This window comes from Pan troglodytes, chromosome 4 (genome assembly GCF_028858775.2).
Source record: "Pan troglodytes isolate AG18354 chromosome 4, NHGRI_mPanTro3-v2.0_pri, whole genome shotgun sequence".
NCBI classification, from domain to species: domain Eukaryota; kingdom Metazoa; phylum Chordata; class Mammalia; order Primates; family Hominidae; genus Pan; species Pan troglodytes.
The window spans coordinates 170,643,227-170,668,404 of record NC_072402.2 but is presented as its reverse complement, the minus strand read 5'-3'; the positions used below and the strand labels follow the sequence as shown (position 1 = coordinate 170,668,404).

The following is a 25,178-nucleotide window of genomic DNA, read 5'->3' as shown; positions in this document are numbered from 1 at the left end:
AAGAGATCAATGAACAGAAGAGGCAATCCAGAGCCAGACTCATAAGATATAGTCACTAATTTTAGATGAAAATGCCAAAGCAATTTCACGGAGAAAGGATTTTCAAAAGCTGGTGCAGCAACAACTGGATGTCTATATTGGGAAAACAAAGCAAAACAAAACAGAAAAACAAAAACAAGGCATGACCTGTACCATTTTAGTGCCTACAACCTTCAGAAGCAGTCATGCCTAACTGCCAAAACCCTCTCCCCTGCCAAGCTATTGTGGAAAGCCTTCAGGTCCCAGTTCTCGCCTAATAACGGAATATAAAAACTAAGTTCAACAGGTCTCATATCTTTCCTTATCTCAATTTTTACCGGCATTTGAAACCTCCCAGGACCATCTATTATGACCCCATCCCCAGACTGCTCCGCACTCATCTCACCATTTGATGTAACAATGGTGCATCCCTTCCTTTTCTTCCAAATCTTCCCCTTTCTTCCAAATCCTTCCACTGTGTTCTCTGTAACTCTTGCTCAATGATCTGCACTTGTTCATGTACCTCCTCTTCCAGCACTTTCCCTCTAGCTTAACTGAAACCCAGCTTCCCATCCCTTCTCACCAGGCTCTCTGAAGCAGAGAAGACTGCTTATGTTTACAGGCCAGATACCTCAGGCTTTGGCGACTGGGGTTAGTAACATCTTTGCTCCCCTTGTGCTGCCTCCTAACAATTTTCACCCAACCTTGTGAAAAGCTGACTCTAAAGAAGAGCAACTGCATGTCCTTAGGCAAATGAAGTGCAAGCTTGCTGATCACCAGCCTGATCCCTCCATGCTTTCCCAGGCACCACCCTTATTCACCAAAGGAGGCTCAAGGTTGCCCTTTTCTGACTCTTCCTCATCTACACAACATCAAAATGTTGGCATTCCTCAGGTCTGGTCGGATCTTTTCTTTACTTTTCTCTCCTACCCCTTCCCTTAGTGCTGGGTTTCTGAACCTCAGCACTATTGAAATTTTGGGCTGCATAATTCTTCACTAGGGGAAAGTGAGGCTGTCCTGTGCAGTACAGGATGTTCAGCAGCATCCCTGGCCTCTATCCCTGGATGCCAGCAGCAACCCCAGCAAAGAACCACTGCCTTAGGTAATTCTATGTATTCTCATGGCCTCAAATCTCTCTGCTTTAGCTAAGTTCCTGTTTGACAACTCTTGGGCATCTTATGGCCATCTCAGTCCTAATTAGCATGTACCAGTTGAATCTCTCTTCAAATTCATCCTGTCCCAAGTCAGGATCATCTTTGTAAATGGCCCAACCTAGAACTGGGAGCCATCTCTGATTCTTCCTACATCTAATCCATCAGTACGACCAATAAATTCTACCTGCCAAATTTGCTCTCAAATCTGTGTGCCTCTCTTCACCTCAGACCAAACCATGGTGATCTCTCACTGGCATGCATGCAGTCACTTCCTGACGGGTGTTCCTGCTTCCATTCTCCCTGCCAAACAGTCTGTTCTCCACAGAGCAGCCAGAGTGATCATCCCATTCACACCACTCCTTCATTAAGAATCTTAAAGCATCTCCTATTCACTTAACATGAAACCCAAACTCCTTATTTAGTGTCAGCAGACACTGGATCTGGGCACTAGATATGTAGCAATGAATTAACAAATCAGACAACCTCCATGTCCTCTTTAATGAGGAGAAGCAGATAGTAAACAAATCAAGAGCCAGAGAGGCCCAATCACTCCCCTCACAGCCCCTTCATTCACTTCCCAGTTTCCCCCATCCACTTGTTCCCACAAATACCTATTCAGTTATGACCTCAGAAGATTCCCCCTCACTTATCCTTCAGCCCCCTGCTGCTGTCAATCACACAAGGACCTGCACAGCATAAAATCCCACCTGGCCTGGGCCTTACATAAACTCTGAACCTACCACTCCCCACCTCACTATTAAGCCCAACACTACCCTGCCAGAACATTCCAAGCTACTTAAAAAAAAGAAAGAAAAAAGAGACAGGGCCTTGCTGTGTTGCCCAGGCTGGTCTCAAAACTCCTGAGCCCAAGCGATCCTTCTGCTTTAGCCTCCCAAGTCGCTGGGACTACAGGTGCGATACCCCTGTCCCCGGCTATCCCAAGCTCTTTACCCCTCAGTGCTTTTACATTTGCAGAAAGCCCTCCCTCCAATTTCCCTATGGCTGATTCCTCCTCAGACACAGGGTTTCGCCATGTTGCCCAGGCTGGTCTCATACTCCTGGCCTCAAGCAATTCTCCTGCCTCAGCTTCCCAAAGTGCTGAGATTACAGGCATGAGCCACCAGACTTGGCTTCTATTTTGGATATAGTCTAGCTAATTAGTGAATAAGAAATTACAGAAACAGAATATCATAAATGATGGCCAATAATACAAAGAAAAATCAGACATTATGTACCCCTCTTGGAAGTACTCAACACCACTTATGAAGGAGACTGGTCAAAAAATTGAAGCTAAATCTGATCAGCCTCTAGATATGGCTACCAATTCATAGAAAATACAGAAGAACGTGTTACCACCATGAGTATGCAATTAACAAAGACCAGACTGCAACATTAAAGGGCAAACAACCCAGTTTTTCTATTAAAATTTCCAAGAAAAAAGAGAAAGATATGGAGAAGAAGCCTATAAAGAGAAATTTGAGAGACATTCACCAATTGCTACGTGTGGTCTTTATGTGGACCTTGATTCCAGCAAGCTGTAAAATAATGAGACAATTACGGAAATTTAAATATGATAGGATATTTGATGATATAAAGGAATTAAGTTTTTTGTGCATAATGGTATTGTGGTTGTACTTTTAAAATTTAGAGACACATATTGAAATGTTTACAGATGAACTGATATGTCTGGGATTTGTTTCAGAATAATCTGGGGTGGAGAGGAAAAGTGTGGGGATAAAACAAGATTGGCCATGAGTTGATCATTTTTGAAGGTGGGTGGTAAGCAAATGAAGGTTCATTATCCTAACCTTTCTACTTTTATAGAGAGAAAATAGTATGTTTAAAAAGCTGAAAACCTTTGGGAGGCCAAGGCAGGTGGATCACCTGAGGGTAGGAGTTCGAGACTAGCCTGACCAACATGGAGAAACCTCATCCCTACTAAAAACACAAAATAAGCCAGGCGTGGTGGCACATGCCTGTAATCCCAGTTACTAGGGAGGCTGAGGCAAGAGAATCACTTGAAACTGGGAGGCAGAGGTTGCAGTGAGCTGAGATCCAGCCATTGCACTCTAGCCTGGACAACAAGAGTGAAACTCCGTCTCGGGGGAGAAAAAAAAAAAAAAGCTCAAAACCAGAAAGTTTAAAAAGGAAATACATGTTAAAGTAAATAGCAGCCCTGAAACCAATCAGCCAAAGTGCTGCGATTACAGGCATGAGCCACCACGTGTGGTTACTTGGTTGGAAACCAAAGCGGTGCACCCAGGCCCCTGGGAAGTGATTATGTCCTGTGCTCAAACTAGCTCTAGAGCCAGGACCCAGAAAGGCCAGTGAGGGAGGTGAGGCTCAGCTCTGGATTTGCAAATTCCGAGACATGTGAGGTGGAGTTTCTGTGGGCTGTGCAGGTCCCTGTGTGATGGACAGCAATGGGGGGCTAAAGAATGAGTAAAGGGGAATCTTCTGAGGTTATAACTGAGTAGGTATTTGTGGAAATGAGTGGATAGGGGAACCTGTTTGGGAAGTGAATGAAGGGCAATGAGGGGAGTGATTGGGCCTCTCTGGCTCTTGATTTGTTTTATCTGCTTCTCCTCATTAAAGAGGACAGGGAGGTTGTCTACTTTGTTTATTCACTGCTACACTGTGCCACTACGCCCGGCTAATTCTGTATTTTTAGTAGTGTCCAGATCCAGTGCCTACTAATGCTAAATAAATATACGTCGAATGAATGAATTCTAATAAGGCTAAGTAAAATATTCACTATACCAGCCCTGTAAGGAAACTGTGCTTACAAATAACACAGTCCTTTGAATTAAAATAACTTATTTTAAAGATCACTGATTGGCCGGGGGCGGTGGCTCACACCTGTAATCCCAGCACTTTGGGAGGCCAAGGTGGGTGGATCACTTGAGGTCAGGAGTTCGAGACCAGCCTGGCCAACAAGGTGACACCCTGTCTTTACTAACAATACAAAAAATAGCCAGGCATGGTGGCGCACATCTGTAGTCCCACCTACTCAGGAGGCTGAGGTAGGAGAATCACTTGAACCTGGAAGGTGGAGGTTGCAGTGAGCTGAGATCTCGCCACTGCACTCCAGCCTGGTCGACAGAGTAAGACTCTATGTCAAAAAAAAAAAAAAATCACTGATAATATTACTTTGATTTTTATTGTGCTTTACTCTAAGTTTTCACACACAGCATCTTACTTAAAACTCACAAAACCACCCTACAACATAATCGTGCCAAGTATCCTTTTGCCTAAAAGAACCTAGGTCTCCTGATTCTTAGATAGTATTTATTTTCCTATATCATGATGCCAGTAAGATTTACAGTTAGTCAGGTGCTAAGACACAGCATGTTTTCCAAGAAACAACTGTGTCTTCACAATACATTACATTTCTAATTTCATGTGAGCTTGGTGACTCTGAGTAAACAACAATATAATTCAACATTAAAAATTAACCTAAGACCAGAAATATAGTATAGTAACTTAACAAGATTGTATGTTTAAGAGACAAAAGTGATCTTGTGCCTTAAAGAGGGAACCAGATATAACATTCAGATTTTCCTCTGCTGAACTATTAACAGAAACTGGATTCTACTGGCAGAGAACCTAATTTATACAGAGCTCAAACAAGTTGAGCCTCACGGAATCAAACTTTAAACTAGAACAAACTGGCACCAGAAAAAACTGCAACAAACAGAAGGCAATTTAAAAGTCCATGAATGCATTTCAAAACATGACTTTGAAAGCCAAAGTCTCTTTGGGTGTGCCTTACTTGAAAAGGGGCATTTTCAAGAAAATGTACCAGTGCCAAACAGTGAAATTTCCTTTGAATTTCAATTTTTTTAATAGAATCTTACTCTTTTGTGGAATAAGGTATGTAAAATATTTGGGGTTTGAATTCCATCCACATTTTTCACTCAGATATCATGCTAAATAGGATGTATGATCAGATTTCAAAGAAACAAAAGAAAAATGATTTCATAAAGTCAATACTATCCAGCTGATTTCCCCATAAAATGGCCTCCAGAAGCATTTAATGTTGGAACACTGTGTACCACCTTTATTAATACACCACTAACAGTGCTGATCCACTGTCAGTAGAGAAGTCACCAGAACTTGGGAACAAAGGAAAAAATGGACTAATGTCTACACAGCAAGAGGCAAGGGCTCAAATCCAATTATTCATTTTATACTTGAAAGTGGAAATATGACTGGGCGTGGTGGCTCACGCCTGTAATCCTAGCACTTTGGAAGGCTGAGGTGAGAAGACTGCCTGAGCTCGGGAGTTCAAGACTAGCCTGGGCAACAAACATAGCAGGACCTCATCTACTAAAAATTTAAAAAATTTGCCAGGTGTGGTGGTGTATGTCTGTAGTCCCAGCTACTCAGGAGGCTGAGGCAGGAAGATTGCTTCAGCCCAGGAGTTTGAGGCTGCAGTGAACTATGGTAGTGCCACTGTACTCCAGCCTGGGTGACAGAGCAAGACTGTGTGTCCAGAAAGAAAAAAAAAAAAGTGGAAATACAAGACATGAGACTGACTGGAAACGTTTTTGTTTTCTTTTGTTTTAAATATCATGAAAATTAACCACATTTCAAAGACTATGGAGAACCAGGAAGTCACAAAATATTTTGGTGCTTTTTGGGTTTAAATCTCAAGTCATTCCTCTGTGAACTCATTCCCCTGAGCCCCTTTTTTTCCCTCCTGAGATGGAGACTTGTTGTCCAGGCTGGAGTGCAATGGCACAATCTCGGCTCACTGCAACCTCTGCCTCCCAGTTTCAAGTGATTCTCCTGCCTCAGCCTCCTTAGTAGCTGGGATTATAGGTGCCCGCCACCACATGGGGCTAATTTTGTATTATTAGTAGAGATGGGGTTTCACCGTGTTGGCCAGGAGTTTCGAACTCCTGACCTTGTGATCCGCCTGCCTCAGCCTCCCAAAGTGCTGGGAATACAGGCATAAGCCAACACGCCCGGCCCCCATTTTCCCTTTTATAAGGTACCACCACTGACCTTACTGCTCACATTGCAGAGATCTTCAAAGCAATAAAAACAAAGGCCTTTTCAATGACAGACCAATCCTTGACACCTGGATTGATATGGAGCTCCCTTACTGATTTCCATAGGCGATTCAGTAAGATAGGCTGATGGTCAACCATCGTACTAAAATCAGTTCTTGATGATACATGTGTTTGCCCTCATTTACTCTTTTTTTTTTTTTTTTTAAGATGGAGTCTCACTCTGATGCCTAGGCTGGATGCAGTGGAGCGATCTTGGCTCACTGCAACATCCACCTCCTGGGTTCAAGCAATTCTCCTGCCTCAGCCTCCCAAGTAGCTGGGACTACAGGTGCGTACCACCACGCGCAGCTAATTTTTAAAATTTTTTTTTAGTATTGATGGGGTTTCACCATGTTGGCTAGGTTGGCCTTGAACTTGTAACCTCAGGTGATCTTCCCGCCTTGGCCTCCCAGAGTGCTGGGATTACAGGCGTGAGCCACCACACCAGGCTTCATATACTCTTTACAGCCAAACATAGTGATAAGAATTCCCTCCACATGCAACCTGTGTTCCACTCTGGAGGCTAAGTTATCACCTGAACAAGCTTCTTTTAACACTCTAACCAAAAAAAAAAAAAAAAGACTAAATTTTAAGTTTCATCAGCTGGGCCTTAGTGTTTAAACAGTCAAACAACATCATTATCACAACTTTTTTTTTTTTGAGACAGGGTATCACTCTGACCCCCAGGCTGGAATGCACTGCCGCAATGACAGCTCACTGTAGCCTTGACTTCCCGGGCTCAGGTGATCCTCCCACCTCCACCTTCCCGGTAGCTGGGACTACAGGCATGTGCCACCACAATCGGATAATTTTTTGTAGAGAAAGGGTTTCAACATGTTGCTCAGGCTGGTCTTGAACTCCCGGGCTCAAGTGATCTGCCCGCCTCAGCTTCCCAAAGTGGTGGGATTACAGGCGTGAGCCACCATGCCCGGCCTAGAACTTTTTTTTTTTTTTTTTTGAGACGGAGTCTCGCTCTGTCGCCCAGACTGGAGTGCAGTGGTGCAATCTCGGCTCACTGCAAGCTCCGCCTCCGGGGTTCACGCCATTCTCCTGCCTCAACCTCCCAAGTAGCTGGAACTACAGGCACCCACCACCACGCTCGGCTAAATTTTTTTTTGTATTTTTAGTAGAGACGGGGTTTCACTGTGTTAGCCAGGATGGTCTCGATCTCCTGACCTCGTGATCCGCCCGCCTCGGCCTCCCAAAGTGCTGGGATTACAGGCGTGAGCCACCGTCTCCTTCTTGTCCCCCAGGCTGGAGTGCAATGGCGTGATCTCGGCTCACTGCAAGCTCCACCTCCAGGGTTCAAGCGATTCTCCTGCCTCAGCCTCCTGAGTAGCTGGGAATATAGGTGCCTGCCACCACGCCCGGCTAATTTTTTGTATTTTTAGTAGAGACCAGGTTTCACCATGTTGGCCAGGCTGGTCTTGAACTCCTGACCTCAGGTGATCTGCCTGCCTTGGCCTCCCAAAGTGCTGGGATTACAGGCATGAGCCACCGCACCTTGCCCCTGACCTTTAGTCTTTCACTTCCAATTTTGTGGAATGATATTTTAGGAGTAACGGATTTTTAAAGAAGAAGAAGAAAAAAAAAGACTGAATTTCCTTGCTTACTTTGCATATACAGACTGGATTTTTTTTTTTAACAGCCACTTCCCCAAAGGAATGTGTCTTGCATATTACTGACATTTGGTATATTTCATTCATCGGAATATTTCTTGTTTTCTACGTGTTTCAAAAACCTGTGAGAAATACAGGACTTGATAACATTTTGAAGGCAGGAAAAACCCAAATTGTTTCTTCTTTGAGAGTCATGACTACCTTCTGGTGTGGAGAATTTGTCATTGGAAAATTTGACAATTTTGATTCTCACTGGTATGTTTAAAAACTGAATTAAAGGAATAGAATTTTTCTTTTGATATAGGATCACAAAACAATTCTAAAACCTACTGTTTTTACCACTGAAATTTAAATTGCGATATAGGTTTTAAATGTCTGGAATGCAACTGATAGGCTTTTCTTGAACTGTTAGTTTATTTGAAATAGAGTTTTTTCATGTTTAATTTGTATTTGAAAAAAAAAAAAAAGAAAAAATTCCCCAAACCCAGATAACAACCAGAGCAAAATTGTTGTGCCTTCTATTTCTCTTTGATTTCAGTCTTGGCAATTGTTTAAAGAAAAGTAATTTTTTAAAAATCTGGATTTGTTTTATTAGGTTCAGAGTATGTGGGGAATTGTAGAATCCCTCTTTCATCACCTTGTATGTCTTCTGTTAACATGTGTTATGCCTTATTCTAAAATTGATCTCAAATTGGAATGCCTTTGAAGACAGATGCTTCTATAGAGGTTCTTTGACCTAAATAGTTCAGCATTTGTATTTTTACTCTGATATCTGATCAGATTCCTAATCATAGCCCATAAGAAGGAATGTGACTTTATGTATGTATGTATGTATGTGTTTTTTTTTTTTTTTGAGGTGGAGTCTCGCTCTGTCGCCCAGGCTGGAGTGCAGTGGTGCAATCTCGGCTCACTGCAACCTCCGCCTCCAGGGTTCAAGTGATTCTCCTGCCTCAGCCTCCCGAGCAGCTGGGACTACAGGTGTGCGCCACCACGCCCAGCTAATTTTTTTTGTATTTTTAATAGAGAATGGGTTTCACCATGTTGGCCAGGCTGGTCTCAATATCCTGACCTGGTGATCCACCCGCCTCGGCCTCCCAAAGTGCTGGGATTACAGGCGTGAGCCACCGATCCTGGCCGGAATGTGACTTTAATACTGGACTTTGCTGATGTGCTTGTGTCCACATTTTCTCTTTAAATCACAGCTATTTTAAATCACAGCTATATGGTAAATTTTCTATTTTGTTATGGTCCTCTTTTATTAATGGGCATGCAGTGGGTGTTTCTTGGAAATGGCCAATTTTTATTAAAATGTTTCTGGAAAAAAAAGTCATGGTCTTTCATCTATAGGATGGGTCAGAACTGTTGCTTCCTACCTTACATGGGCACTAAACAACACTTCTGTGAACACCAACACTTTCCATGTCTCTGAAGTCTCAGGAAGCTAGAAAGCTCTCTTCAAAAAAAGAGAATCACTGGTTCTAAACTCTAGAAAGAAATCCTGGCTGGGTGTAGTGACTCATGCCTGTAATCCTAGCACTTTGGGAGGCTAAGATGGAAGGATCACTGAGGCCAGGAGTTCAAGACCAGCCTGGGTAACACAGTAAGACTCCATCTCTACAAAAATAAAAAAGTTAGCTGAGCATGGTGGCGCATGACTATAGTCCCAACTACTTGGGAGGCAGAGGCAGGAGGATCGCTTGAGCCTAAGAGTTTGAGGCTGCAGTGAGCTATGATTGAGCCATTCCAGCCTGGGTGACAGAGCAAGACCCTGTCTCAAAAACCTAAATTGAAAGAAATCCTTAGGATTATTTTTATGGTATGTGATCAATACATATATTTTGATACAGCTTACAATGAATTGTTAAAAAATTATCCTTAGTCTACTTGGTTATAATTCTAGCTCAATTTCTGTCCATCAGATAAACAAAAGTCACAGTAAAGAATAGCTTTATTAGCTCCATTAGTGAGATATTTCAGTAAAATAAGTAGATCTAAATACTTCACAATAGTATACCGGGCACAGTGGCTCATGCCTGTAATCCCAGCACTTTGGGAGGCTAAGGCAGGCGGATCACTTGAGGTCAGGAGTTTGAGACCAGCCTGGCCAACATGGCAAACCCGTCTCCACTAAAAATACAAAAATTAGCCATGCATGGCGGCGTGTGCCTGTAACCCCAGCCATTTAGGTAGCTGAGGCATGAGACTCACTTGAACCCAGGAGGCCGAGGTTGCAGTGAGCTGAGATCACACCACTGCACTGCAGCCTGGGCGACAGAGCGGGACCTTGTCTCAAAAGATAAATAAATAAGTAAATACTTCACCATAGTAAAATATAAAGTAGTATAATCCTAATTTCCAGCTACTTATAAGCTTTAACATTTGTGCCAATTAAACAGAAGTTGTATTCCCAGAAGGATAGAGTATCTGTACAACTCTACATAAATATACTGAGCATATGAAAAGTGTGATATTTTCAATTTTAGGACACTATTTCTAGATATTACATGAGGGATGAGCTCCAATAAAACAAATGTGTAAATCGCACACACTACAAATACCAAGAATAATTACTTAAGAAAAAATTACTTACAAGAGATAGCAGCAAACTGAACAGGTCACCAACATGGTAATGATAACTCTAAAAAAAAAAAAATGCAAATGTCATTAAATAACTAGCAAACTATGCAAACATCACAGAATGGTTTAAGTCCCCTTTCCAGATTATCAAACTGGCATGGATTGCACACCAAGAAATTGGATCTGTATTTGCTCAAATATCCAGCAAACTGCAGTGTGCCCAGGGTACACCTGGGAAAAGTTTATGTAATTAAACATTTGTATTTAAAGAGATATGTGCTGATGCCACCGTGTAGCTGTCCAATCCAAATTTATCTGAAACTAAACAGGAAAGGCCGCAGTGACAATTAGTTTTGACAACTAAGTAATTACCCTATTTGGTAGTATTCTCTGTAATGAAATTAACACTGTACTTCTAAAAATATGACTCTCCAGCGATGAGCTCTCCCAATCTCCATTCATGTCTGAAAAAGTTACACTTTGATCTCTCATCAGCAGAATTTCAACATTTCTAAACCTCAGTTCATGCTGTTCTCTTCCCATCTCTTTTCTAAAAGCTCCCCTTCTGAATCTCCTACTCCTCAGAAGAAGCTCTGCCATTTTCACCCAACCGACCCACCCTCACATCCATCATCTTTTGTCCATGCCTTCTCTGCACCTCCACAGTCACCAAATACTGTGGATTTATAGTTTAAAGCATCTCTCCCCATGTGTATTTCCTCCTTCCCATTCCCACTGTCAGCAACAAAATTCACCCAGTTCTCCTGGCTTAACTGCTGGCAGATTCAAACTTTTCTCCTTCTCCTTCATTCTATAAACAATCACCAGGATTCTCTACTTAAGACCTTTTGATGTCCCCCCTCCATCATCCATCATTTGGTTTCCAAGAGGCATGTCCACGCCCTAAGAAGAGCAAGACCATTTCCTAGAACTTGGGAACCAAATATTATAACTCCTGTTTTTTTAAGAGACAGGGTCTCTGTCGCCCAGGCTAGAGGGCAGTGGCATGATCATAGCTCCCTGTAACCTCCAACGCCTCGGCTCAACTGATCCTTCTGCCTCAGCTTCCTGAGTAGCTAGGACTACTGGTGTACACAACCAGGCCTGGCTAATATTTTTAATTTTTTTTGGAGAGGTGGGGTCGGGGGGGGGGGTCTCAATATGTTGACCAGGTTGTACTTGAACTCCTGGCCTCAAGTGATACTCCTGCCTTAGCCTCCCAAAGTGTTGGGATTACTGGTGTGAGCCACCACACCTGGCCCAGAACTCTTATTTTTCTTTATTTTTAACTCATCCTTTAGAAGTTCTGTGTGTCTTTTTTGTTTTTTGAGACAGAGTCTCACTCTGTCATCCAGGCTGGAGTGCAGTGGCACAATCTTGGCTCATTGCAAACTCCGCCTCTCAGGTTCAAGCGATTCTCCTGCCTCAGCCCAAGTAGCTGAGATTATGGGCATGCACCACCATGCCCGGCTAATTTTTGTATTTTTAGTAGAGATGGGGTTTTGCCATGTTGTCCAGGCTGTTCTCAAACTCCTGGCCTCAAGTAATCCACCTACCTATGCTTCCCAAAGTGCTGGGATTACAGGCATGAGCCACTGTGTGTGTATTTTCTTTGGTTAATATATTGGCACATTCATTTACTCGTTCAACAGATTTTCACTCACTGAATGTCCAGTATATGTATTAGGGTCTGAGGAGAGAACAGGAAACAAAACAGATAAAAACCACTGCCTTGTGGCCGGGCGTGGTGGCTCACGCCTGTGATCCCAGCACTTTAGGAGGCCGAGGCAGGCGGATCAAGAGGTCAGGAGTTCGAGACCAGCCTGACCAATATGATGAAACCCCATCTCTACTAAAAATACAAAAATTAGCTGGGCGTGGTGGTGCTCGCCTATAATCCCAGCTGCTCAGGAGGCTGAGGCAGAAGAATCACTTGAACTTGGGAGGCAGACGTTGCAGTGAGCCGAGATTGCGCTATTGCACTCCAGCATGGGCGACAGAGCAAGACTCCATCTCAAAAAAATAAATAAATAAACAAAAAAAAACCACTGCCTCATGAAGCTCACGTGCTACTGGCATAGACAGACAACAAACAAGATGAACACACAACAAACAACAATTATCTACCTATATATGCCAGATGGTCAGTAAGTGCTGATGGAGGAAAATAAGACAGGAAAGGGAGACGGGGTCTACCAGGGGTTGGAGATTGTGGTTGCAATTTTTGAGGATGGTCAGGAAAAGCCTTGCTGAGGAGGTGGCGTCTCAGTGCAGACCTGAACAAGGTGACGGAGCGTTCCAGGCAGAAGTGATGTCAAAGGCAGGGGGTGAGAGGGTACCTGGAGTTCAAAGAGGAAGGGGTCTGTGTGGCTGACACAGAGCAAGGAGCCTGGGGAAAGGTGAGGTCAAAGAGGTACCATGTGGCCTCTGAAAGGACTTTCACTCTTAAAAGGCTTTGACTCTGAGTGAAAAGGGAAGTTATGGCCGGGCGCAGTGGCTCACGCCTGCAATCCCGGCACTTTGGGAGGCCGAGGCGGGCGGATCACGAGGTCAAGAGATCGAGACCATCTTGGCTAACACGGTGAAACCCCGTCTCTACTGAAAACACAAAAAAATTAGCCGGGCGTGGTGGCGGGCGCCTGTAGTCCCAGCTACTCGGGAGGCTGAGGCAGGAGAATGGCGTGAACCCAGGAGGCGGAGCTTGCAGTGAGCCGAGATCCCGCCACTGCACTCAAGCCTGGGCGACAGAGCGAGACTCCATCTCAAAAAAAATAAAAAAGAAAGAAAGAAAAGAGAGAAAGAGAGAGAAAGAAAGAAAGACAGACAGAAAGAAGAAAGAAAGAAGGAAAGAAAGAAAGAAAGAAAGAAAAGAAAAGAAAAGAAAAGAAAAGGGCAGTTATTTGGAGGGATTTGAGGAGAGGACTGACAAAATCTGATTCCAATTCTAAGGGATCTCTCTGCTGGGATGAAAGAGACTGGGGGAAGCGGGGCAAAAAGAAAGCAGAGAAAGCAGTTGAGAGGAATTATATAATCCAAGTGGATCAGGCTGGCAGCAGTGCAGGTAGTAAGAGTTGGTCAGTTCCTTGAAATACATAATTTATACATTACACTTATAAAATATAAATAAATATGTATGGGGGATTGTGCTAAAGAAATTCTGACAGTTGCACAATAAAAATGTTTGAAGACCTACAGAATCAAGTCCCCCGCTTCATTTGTAACTGACTCCCTCCACCCATCCTTCTCACCTCCCCCTACGTGCAAACATCAGTCCTTCATTCCTGAAGGCAGGTGCCTTCACTGTCCCCCAAAACACATTATATCTAGGATTCTCAATTCCAAGCCTTTACTCATCTTCCCCCAGTCCGTGCTCCACTGTGGAATCTCTTCCCTGTCTTCTCTCTTCTCCAAAAGACCATCTCATAGAACTGAAAGAGCTGAGGCTCCTTTGTATTACTTGCTTAATATTAATAGTTTCACATAAAAGCTCCCTCATTAACGTATCAGCTCCTAATATGCTTGGTCTTAGGAGCTGCATGCTGAGTGGTGAAATGCCACAATAACTGCAATTTACTTTCAAATGGTCCAGCAAAATTATATATACACACACTCAAAGCAAATATGAATACGTTAAACAATGACTGAGTCTAGGAGGTAATATATGGCACTTATTGTACTACTCTTCCTACTTTTCTACATGTTTGAAATTGTTCATGAAAAAAGGGGAGTTAGCTGGATGCAGTAGCATGCCTATAGTCCCAGCTACTCAGGAGGCTGAGGCGGGAGGATCACTAGAGCCCAGGATATCAAGGCTGTAGTGAGATATGAGCACGCTACTGCACTCGAGGCCTTGGCAACGCAGGGAGACTCTTTAAAACAAAACAAAACAAAACAAAAAAACAGGTATGGTGGCTCAAGCCTGTAATCTTAGCACTTTGGGAGGCTGAGGCCAGGTGTTTAAGACCAACCTGGCCAACAGAGCGAGATCCCATCTGTATTTTTTTTTTTTTTTTTTTTAATTTTTGAGACAGAGTATCGCTCTGTCGTCCAGGCTGGAGTGCAGTGGCGCAATCTCAACTCACTGCAACCTCCGCCTCCTGGGCTCAAGCAATTCTCCTGCCTCAGCCTCCAGAGTAGCTGGGATTACAGGCGCACACCACCACACCTGGCTAATTTTTGTATTTTTAGTAGAGATGAGGTTTCACCATGTTGGCCAGGCTGGTCTTGAACTCCCGACCAAGTGATCCACCCACCTCAGCCTTCCAAAGTGCCGGGATTACAGGCATGAGCCACCATGCCCGGCTAGCCCATCTCTATTATTTATAAATAAAATAATCAAAAAATAAAAATAAAATTAAAACAAACCACAAAAAAAGAAAAGTGGAGTTGACTGAACTGGCAAACTCATCTCTGCGCTCTTTCCTTTTCTCCTCCCCCACATCTACTGGTTAGGAAGCCACTGTGAGAAAATGGAAGCTTTAGAGAATCTATGGATTCCTTTAGAGAAAAGAGGGAAATCATGAGAAACTAGAATGGTCAGGAATCAGGAAAGCTGATTCCAGGCACAGACCTGATTTTAGCTGGCCCTTTTCAGTTGCAAAAATAAAGAGCCAGGGGCTTTATTTAGGTCATCCATAAATTCGGAAGAGTTTTTTCCAAGTGATCGTAGGCTATTTTTTTTTTTAATAAAAGAAAAGATTCATAAGTTTTTCCTGGCTGAGCACAGTGCTCACAACTGTAATCCTAGCACTTTGGTTGGCTGAGGTGGGAGGACTGCTTGAAGTCAGGAGTTCAAGACCAGCATAGGCAATAAAACGAGACCCAGTATCTACAACATTTTTTTTTTAATTGATTGGGCATGGTGGTGCATGCCTGTTGTCCCAGCTATGCTGGAGGCTGAAGCAGAAGGATTGTGTGAGCCCAGGTTGAGGCTGCAGCGGGCTATGACTGACCGTGCCACTGCACTCCAGCCTGGGCAACAGAGTAAGACCCTGTTTTAAGAAATAAATTTTAAAAAATCTTCGGCTGGGCATGGTGCCCAACTCCTGTCATCCCAGCACTTTGGGAGGCCAAGGTGGGTGGATCGTCTGAGGTCAGGAGTTTGAGACTAGCCTGGCCAACATGGCAAAACCCCATCTCTACTAAAAAATACAAAAATGAGCTGGGCATGGTGGCCCATGCCTGTAATCCCAGCTACTCGGAAGGCTGAGGCAGGAGAATTGCTTGAACCCGGGAGGCAGAGGCTGTAGTGAGCCAAGATCGTGCCATTGCACTCCAGCCTGGGTGACAGAGCAAGACTAGGTCTCAAAAAAAAAAAAAAAAAAAAAAAAATCTTCAGTAAGGAGATAAATAAAGGAACCCTGTGAGGAGGAAAGAAGGGAGAGAAACACAGATGTATTTGATGTTAATTTATCTTCCCCAAGAGACCCCTGCACATCAGAATGCTGAAAGTTGGGTAATTAGGAGATTATAGGACCTAATGAGGCAGGGAAAAGAAAGGGCAAAAGAGAATTTTTTTTTTAAGGGATGGGGTCTCACTCTGTTGCCTAGGCTAGAATGCAGTGGCATGATCATAGCTCACTGCAGCCTCAACATCCTGGGCTCAAACAATCCACCCACCCAGCCTCCTGAGAAGCTAGGACCACAGGTCTACACCACCATGCCTAGGTAATTTTTAAAAAATTGTTTTTGTAGAGACCAGGTCTCACTTTATTGCCCAGGCTTGGTCTCTATTTTCTGGCTTCAAGTGATCCTCCCACCTCAGCCTCCCAAAGTGCCGGTGTGAGCCACCACGTCAGGCCCATTTTTATTTTTTTGAAAATATTTTTGATCATTTAAATCAGAAATGCCCACCTGTATTAAAAATTCACCACAAGCTAGGGGCACTGCTCGAGCCTGTTATCCCAACACATTGGGAGGCCGAGGCGAGAGGATCACTTGAGGCCAAAAGTCTGGTAACAGCCTGGCCAACATGGTGAAACCCTGCCTCTACTAAAAATACAAAAATTAGTCAAGCATGGTGACGTGCGCCTGTAGTCCAAGATACTCGGGAGGTTGAGGCACGAGAAGCGCTTGAACCTGGGAGGTGGAGGTTTCAGTGAGCCGAGATTGTGCCACCACACTCCAGACTGGGCAACAGAGGAAGACTGTCTCAAAAAAAAACCCCAACTCACCATAGTGTGAAGCACTTCAGCTCCTTCACGTATCCTGAAAAATTTGATTTGCAGTATTTTCAAGAGGTAAAGGGGAACTAGTACTAATTCGGCTTCAATATTTCCTTTTTTTAAAATCCCCACAGAAAAGCCTATTTCCATTTTAAAAAGAGGAAATGGGAACATGGAAAAGTTAATTAAATTGTGCACTAGTATTTCCTTTTTAAAAAAATCCCTACAGAAAAGCCTATTTCCATTTTAAAATGAAGAAATGGGAACATGGAAAAGTTAACTAAATCGTCAAGGTCACAGGGATCATCTGCCTAGGTGCAGTGTTTCTCAAAATGTATTATAGCAACTCTTCCTAGGAGAGACACTGTTTCAAGACCTGCTCAATCCAGCCAAGAGCAGGAAAAGCAAGGACTGCAGCAGAGGCTGTGAACTGGACCCAGATAATACAGGCACTTGACAATTGCCACATAATGACCTTTCAGTCAATGAATGAATGCATAAATGACAGGTGGTCCCCTAAGATTATAATGGAGCTGAAACATTCCTATCACCTAATGACATCTTGATGATCCTGAACCTGTGTAGGCCTAGAATAATATGTTTGTGTTTTAGTTTTTAAGAAAAAAAAGTTTAAAAAGTTAAAAAAAATTTAAATGGAAAAAAACTTATAGGATAGGATATAAAGAAAGAAAATAGATTAGGTCCGAGGTGGCTTATGCCTGTAATTCTAGCACTTTGGGAGGCCAAGGTGGGAGGACTGCTTGAGGTCAAGAGTTGGAGACCAGCCTGGGCAACAAAGAGAGACCCTGTCTCAAAACAACAACAACAAATTAGCTGGGTGTAGTGGTGCACGCCTATGTCCTAGCTAGTGCGGAGGCTGAGGTGGACGGATCCCTTGAGCCTTGGAGTTCAAGGCTGCAGTGAGCTATGATGGAGCCACTGCACTCCAGCCTGGGTGACAGTGAGACTCTCTGACTCTTAAAAAAAAAAAAATTATATAGCTGTACAATGTGTCTGTGTGTGTTTTGATTTGTTTTCAAAAGTTTACTCTTACATGTACAATGTACAACAGGCTCCAAGACAACACTTCATTCTAAGTATAGGTGGCAAAAGATGTTATAGCAGGGGGCCGGGTGTGGCAGCTCACACCTGTAATCTCAGCACTTTGGGAGGCCGAGGCGGACGGATCACCTGAGGTCAGGAGTTCAAGACCAGCCTGTCCAACATGGTGAAACCCCTTCTCTACTGAAAATACAAAAATTAGCCAGGCATGGTGGTGGGCACCTGTAATCCCAACTACTCAGGGGGCTGAGGCAGGAGAATTGCTTGAATCCAGCAGGTGGAGGTTGCAGTGAGCCAAGATGGCACCACTGTACTCCAGCCTGGACAAAAGAGTGAGAGTCCATCTCAAAGAAAAAAAAAAAAAAGTTATAACAGGGAATCCAGATGTTTAAATACAAATGGAATCAAGGGTCACCATCGATCACCTCAGGCACATGGAACAGCTTATTTTTTGCCGGATTTCTTAATTCCACCTATGACCAGGGGCCCCTTCCCCATGGCCTTCACTTTCGGCTCCTCCAGTTTCTTCTGCTCCTCTTTTTGTTTAAAAAATGTATCTTCCAGCCGGGCGTGGTGGCTCATGCCTGTAATTCTAGCACTTTGGGAGGCTGAGATGGGCGGATCATGAGGTCAAGAGATCGAGACCATCCTGGCCAACATGGTGAAATCCCGTCTCTACTAAAAATACAAAAATTAGCCGGGCGTGGTGGTGCGCGCCTGTAACCCCAGCTACTCGGGAGGCTGAGGCAGGAGAATTGCTTGAACCCAGGAGGCGGAGGGTGCAGTGAGCCAGTATCACGCCACTGCACTCCAGCCTGGCGACAGAGTGAGACTCTGTCTCAAAAACAAACAAACAAACAAACAAAAACAACAAAAAACCAACCTTATCTTCCTCACCCATCTCCTTGGCCTGCTTCTTGGGCTGTTTCAGGGGCTTCTTCCTGCCATCTGTGAAAATGGACATGGTGCCTGCAGCCTCTTCCCCAGACTCTGACACTGGACTTGTTTCATTTTTGAAGAGACAGGGTCTCACTGTTGCCCAGGCTGGAGTACAGTGGTGTGATCATAGCTTACTGCATCCTGGAACTCCTGGTCTCAAACACTCCCATCCCCCTCACTCAGCCTCCCCAGTAGCTAGGACCACAGGTGTGCACCACCATACCCAACTAATTAAAAAAATTTTTTTTCAGAGATAAGGTCTCGCTGTGTTGCCCAGGCTGGTCTCAAGCAATCCTCTTGTCCGGCTTCCCAAAGTGCTGCATATTATGGGTGTGAGCCACCATGCCCAGCCTTGCTTGTGTTTTAAGCCAAGTGTTAGTACAAGAGTCAAAAAGTTAAAAATAATTCAAAAGTTTAAGTAAAAAAGTTACAGGAAGCTAAGGTTAATTTATTTTTGAAGAAAGAAAAATATTTTTTCAGAAATTTCATGGAGCCGAAGTATACAGTGTTTCTAAAGTCCACCATGGTATACAGCAATGTCCTGGTTCTTCACATTCACTCACCAGTCACTGACTCACTCACAGCAATTTCCAGTCCTGCAAGCTCCATTCATGGTAAGTGCCCTACACAGGTGGACCATTTTAAATCTTTGATATGTATTTTTACTGTACCTTTTCTATGTTTAGATACACAAATACCATTGTGTTACATTTGTCTATACAGTATTTAAGGACAGTAACATGCTGTACAGGTGTGTAGCCTACCTAGAGGCAACAGGTTCTACCAAATAGCCTAGGTGTGTAGTAGGCTGTACCATCTGTTTAAGTAAACTCTTTGTTCACACAAAAGCCCTACTAACACATTTCTCAAACATATCCCTTTTGTTAAGTGACACATGTCTATATATCATTAGCTGGTCAAATACCTGAATCATGACATTCACTAGGGCTAAGTGGAAACAGGATGGGTTTCATTACCCTGGATAATGGCAATGACATCCCAAGGAAGGGGAGAGAATGGTCTTTAAGAAAGGAATTGTCAGTGCTATTAGTACATTAATAAATGCTTCTTTGAGTACAAAGGCCATAAAGGCAGACAGTAGGGTAATGAAACAGTTGAAGATATAAACACAACAAAGAAGCACTTTGTTGTTCTCTAACTCCGGTAGGAAAAACAAATCTAATTAACTTTGGTAAATACAATTGCTTTAATAATGTCAGAATTCTGACTGTCCATCAACCTCTATAGGTAGGAGAGATGACCCCATATAACTGGTGTTACCAGGGAGGAGGAACTTGATACTTAAAAATGATAAAAATTCATCTACCATGTATCTTTAAAAAAAAAAATAATTTTAGACTAATAAAGCAAATGTATCCCAGGGAGCAAAAGGGGTTCAGGTCACAAAATATTAGGGAAGTAGTAAAAATCTTTTTCTTTTTTTTTTTTTTTTGAGACGGAGTCTCACTCTGTCGCCCAGGCTGGAGTGCAGTGGCGCGATCTCGGCTCACTGCAAGCTCCGCCTCCTGGGTTCACGCTATTCTCCTGCCTCAGCCTCCCGAGTAGCTGGGATTACAGGCGCCCGCCACCACGCCCGGCTAATTTTTTGTATTTTTAGTAGAGACGGGTTTCACCGTGTTAGCCAGGATGGTCTCGATCTCCTGACCTCGTGATCCGCCCGCCTTGGCCTCCCAAAGTGCTGGGATTACAGGCGTGAGCCACGGCACCTGGCCAAAAATCTTTTTCTTTTAATAAAGACAATAGAACTATTCACTCAACAGGTATTTATTGGGTGCCTCCTGTGCATACAAGGTACTATGAAAACCAGGCACTATGAAGCCACCAATTAGGTTCAAGAATAAAGCAAGAGATGGTGTTTCTGACAAACTGACTTCAGTCGAAGTTTCACCTCTCATCATCTTGAACTGAGAAAAAAATGACTGAAAAGCAAAAGAGGAACCAGGAAGAGGGTGTTCCAAGGCTCCTTTGAAGATTAAGCCTCTATTTTATACTACAGTTAAAAAGTTTAATTCCAAAATAGACAAAGCTCTAACCAACAAAGAAGTCTGGAAAAACAAAATCTTTCTTAGCCAATCATTCTAAGCACTTCTTACACTCACATACAAGAGCCGGAGCGCCCTCCAAAAGGCATGACGCAGGGGTTTCTCAGCAATACCTCCTGCTCTTTGGTAATTAATCTCGCTTTAGATCAGGCCCCAACCGCCTCCTGGCGCCCACTAGATGCAAGGCCTGGGCTCAATGTTGTCGAAGGAGCTTGTTCTGTACGCAACCGCGACAGCATGGGAGGCAGAGAAGCCAATTTCTGTTTTATTTATTTGATCCTCAAGTTCAGGCAAACGAGGCCTCATGTGGGTGGAAGGCAGGGCTAAAGGGGGACAGTCGACTAGGGACAAACCCCAGTTTCTCCCAGATTCGGCCTGCTCATTTCCGACTGCACTTCCCCACACAGGGCTATGATGAGAAAAAATTCCCCTGAAACTCGTTTCCAAGGGGGGGTCCACCAAAGGTCACCCTCCACTCGCTCAGGCCGGAGGACACTGAAGCTGCTGCGAAAAGGAACACAAGGAGTTCCGCCGGGTCGGGGGCCTGACTCTGCAGCGCGGGGGGCGCCCAGGCAACGTTCTCTGACCCGTGTGGGGGTCGTGCCTTTCCCCGCCCCGGCCTGCTAGCTCCTCACCGCCCGTTCCTCCCAAGGCGGGCCTCGCGCACTTACCCCCGGTTAGGACCCTTAGGGATGAACCAAGGCACCAAGAAGCCGACGAAGCCCCAGAACACGCTCATCACAATAAGAGGCACAGTGAGGCCGTGATACGCCATGGTCGCCGCCTGAGCGCCAACCCCTACCCCGTCGCCTCACTCGGATCCCACCAGGAAGTGTCAATAGCTGACCGCGTGACCAGCGTGTGCAAGCCCCGCCTCCCGCGCCCCCACGTGACCCGCGCGGCGGCCTCCGCCCCTCGGGGAGCCCAGAGGCAGAGCCCCGCCTTCGCCTGGCTGTCTCCTTGCTGCAGCTCCTTGGAGGCATGTCGCTCACCCCAGAGCTAGGGATTCGGTCACCAGGGGCTCAGCAAAGTGTTCTGATGAGAACTTGGCCCTTTTAGACAAAGAGTGTAGTTATCTACAGCCTCATCTACTTATGCAACAGACATAGAGAACTTAACAATAGTTGTCTCTTACTATTCTGAATTCCCGTGTGCCTGGCACTGGGCCATGATCTTTAAGTTCATGAGCCCCAGGCCGGGTGCGGTGGCTCACGCCTGTAATCCCAGCACTTTGGGAGGCTGAGGCAGGCGGATCACTTGAGGTCAGGAGTTCGAGACCAGCCTGGCCAACATGGTGTAACCTTGTCTCTACTAAAAATACAAAAATTAGCTGGGTGTGGTGGTGCGCGCCTGTGGTCCCAGCTACTCAGGAGGCTGAGGCAGGAGAATCAATTGAACTCGGGAGGTGGAGGTTGCAGTGAGCCGAGATTGCGCCACTGCACTCCAGCCTGGGCAACAGAGCAACACTCTGTCTCAAAAGAAAAAAAAAAAAAAGTGCATGAACCCGTGTTGAACTCCTCACTTCAGCCTATGAGGTAATTGTAATTATTATCCCCACTTTGCAGTTGAAGAAACTGAGGCCCAGGGAAGAGGCTAAGGATCTTGCCCAAAGTCACATAGTAAGTGGCAGGGCCAGGATTCAACCCCTGATTATCTGATTTTCAAGGCCAGAGCTCTTAACTAGTGCACCACTATTTATCTTGTGTGCTGTGCCAGGCTCTGGAGTTACAGAAGTCAATCAGGCACCCCTGAGGGAGTTCACATTCTGGGGAGCAGATGACCTTGCAAACAGGCGACTCAATGCAATGTGAAAGTAAGTGGACGACCCTGCAAGGCTTTCTACCCAACTCGTCCTCGCTGAGCCTTGAAAGACAAGTAGAAATTAGCCAGAATAGTAAGAAGAAAAACAGGCCAGGCATGGTGGCTCACACCTGTAATCCCAGCACTTTGGGAGGCCGAGGCGGGCAGATCACCTGAGGTCAGTAGTTCAAGACTAGCCTGGGCAACCTGGTGAAATCCCATCTCTACTAAAAATACAAAAATTGGCCAGGTATGCACCTGTAGTCCCAGCCACTCAGGAGGCTGAGGAACAAGAACCGCTTGAACCCCTGGGAGGCAGAGGTTATAGTGAGCTGAGATCGCACCACTGCACTCCAGCCTTGGCGACAGAGTGAAACTCTGCCTCAAAAAAAAAAAAAAAAAGAAAGGTAAAACAGTTTTGTTTGTTTGTTTGTTTTTTGAGACAGGGCCTTGCTCTGTCACCCAGGCTGGAGTGCAGTGGTGCTCCATAGCTCACTGCTGCCTGGAACTCCTGGGCTCAAGCCATCCTTCTGCCTCAGCCTCCTGAGGAGCTGGGACTACAGGTGTGCACCACCACACCGGCTAATTTTTAAAATGTTTTGTAGAGACAGATCCTCACTATGTTGCCCCGGTGGGTCTTAAACTCCTGGCCTGAAGGGATCCTCCACCTCAGCCTCCCAAAGTGCCGGGATTACTGGCATAAGCCACCGTGCTGAGCTGATAAACAGGGCTTAGAACGCTTGCTGAGAATTTTCACATATGTTAGTTATAGTATGCGCCAAGCTTGGAATAGACAAGGAAGCCAGTTCTCAGAGAGGTTGAGGAGCTTGATGATAAAGCTTACAGGTGAAAGCAAGATAGAAAGCAGGTCTTTAAATGCAATGTGCTTTACCAGGGACCATGGTTTCCTTGCAGTAGCCACATTGCATTAACTCCTGATTTCTTTCATCAAGTAGAATGGATTCCTGTATTAAATGGGAAACTGGACCAATAATCTTCAACATCTGTACCAACTTTTCGGACATGATTCTAAGCCTTTAACCTAATCAGCAATGTAGAAAACTAGTTTGTCTCCTTTGTGCTCATAATGCTTCCCCAAAACTTAGCCCCAGCAGAAATCCTATGGTCCTTAAGTTCTAGCCCAAACACCGCCTTCTCCAAGACCCATTTCATCCTGTTAGCGCATCTCTTTGGCCTTGTTGTATATGTATCTTGACCAACCCTCTACTAGAGGGCCAACGCCTTGAGAATAGGCACTGTTTCACTGATCTTTGTTTCCGGGAGGACTTTATACATAGAATGTGCTCAATAAATAACTGTGCAACTGAATTGAGTAGCTAAGAAGGGATGAGGTCAGAACAAAATTAGAGAAAGAAGTTCATTTCTCCTTCCTTCCTTCCTTCCTTCCTCTCTCTCTTTCTTTCTTTTTTCTTTTTTTGATGGAATCTCGCTCTGTTGCCCAGGCTGGAGTGCAGTAGCATGACAATGGCTCGCTGCAACCTCCACTTCCCTGGTTGAAGCGATTCTCCTGCTGCAGCCTCCTGAGTAGCTGGGATTTACCAGCGCCCTCCACCACACCAGGCTATTTTTTTTTTTTTTTTTGTATTTTTAGGAGAGATGGGGTTTCACCATGTTGGCCAGGCTGGTCTCAAACTCCTGACCTCAAGTGATCCGCCCACCTCGGCCTCCCAAAGTGCTGGGATAATAGGAGTGAGCCACCGTGCCCAGCCCCTTTCTTTCTTTTTTTTGAGGCAGAGTCGTGCTCTGTCACCCAGGCTGGCGTATGGTGGTACAATCATAGCTTACTACTGCCTTGAACTCCTGGGCTCAAGGGATCTTCCCACCTCGGCCTCCATAGTAGCTAGGACTACAGGCGCATGCCACTGTGCTGGCCTAATTGTGTGTGTGCGTGTGTGTGCTTGTGTATGTGTGTGTGTGTATGTGTGTGTAGAGATGGGGTTTCACCATGTTGCCCAGGCTGGTCTCGAACTCCTGCCTCAAGGAATCCTCCTGCCTTGGCCTCCCAAAATGCTAGGATTACAGGTATGAGCTGCCGCAGTCAGGCCCTTTCCTTTTAAAAATGGTAAAATACAGGTAACATAAAAGTTACTACCTTAACCTTTTAATTTATTTTTATTAATTTATTTAGAGACAGGGTCTCGCTGTCATCCAGGTTGGTGTGGTCTTGGCTCACTGCAACATTCGCCTCCTGGGTTCAAACGATTCTCCTGCCTCAGCCTCCCAAGTAGCTGGGACTACAAGCATGCACCACCACACCCAGCTAATTTTTGTATTTTTAGTTGGAGACGGGGTTTTACCACGTTGCCCAGGCTGGTCTCAAACTCCTGACCTCAGGAGATTTGCCCGCCTTGGCCTCCCAAAGTGCTGGGATTACAGGCGTGAGCCACTGCGCCCAGCCCAGAACTTTTTCATATCCCTTAAACAACCACTTCTGGCCAGGTGCAGTAGTGAGACCCCCAACTCTATAAAAAATGTAAACAAAAAATTAGCTGGGCATGATGGTGCATGCCTGTAGTTCCAGCTACTGCGGAGGGTGAGGTGGGAGGATTGCTTGAGCCCAGGAGGTAAAGGCTGCAGTAAGCCGTGATCACGCCACTGCACTCCAGCCTGGTGATAAAGCAAGACTCTGTCTCAAAAAACAAACAAACAAAAAAACAACCACCTCCCATATTCCATCCCCTAGCCCATGGCAAGCACCATTCTA

General features: G+C 44.8%; 1 protein-coding gene across 1 annotated transcript in view; it reads right to left on the bottom strand.

Moving 5' to 3' along the window:
• The window catches only part of ATP6V0E1 (ATPase H+ transporting V0 subunit e1), a 51,451-nt gene extending 29,909 nt beyond the window's left edge, over nucleotides 1-21,542 (bottom strand). The window contains exons 1-2 of the mRNA XM_003310963.6: nucleotides 21,325-21,542; nucleotides 10,439-10,486 (exon numbers count right to left, since the gene is read on the bottom strand). Coding sequence (XP_003311011.2) covers nucleotides 10,439-10,486; nucleotides 21,325-21,428 — 152 coding nt within the window. The 5' untranslated portion in view covers nucleotides 21,429-21,542. The remainder of the gene's footprint in view (nucleotides 1-10,438; nucleotides 10,487-21,324) is intronic.
• Nucleotides 21,543-25,178: the final 3,636 nt, after the last annotated feature.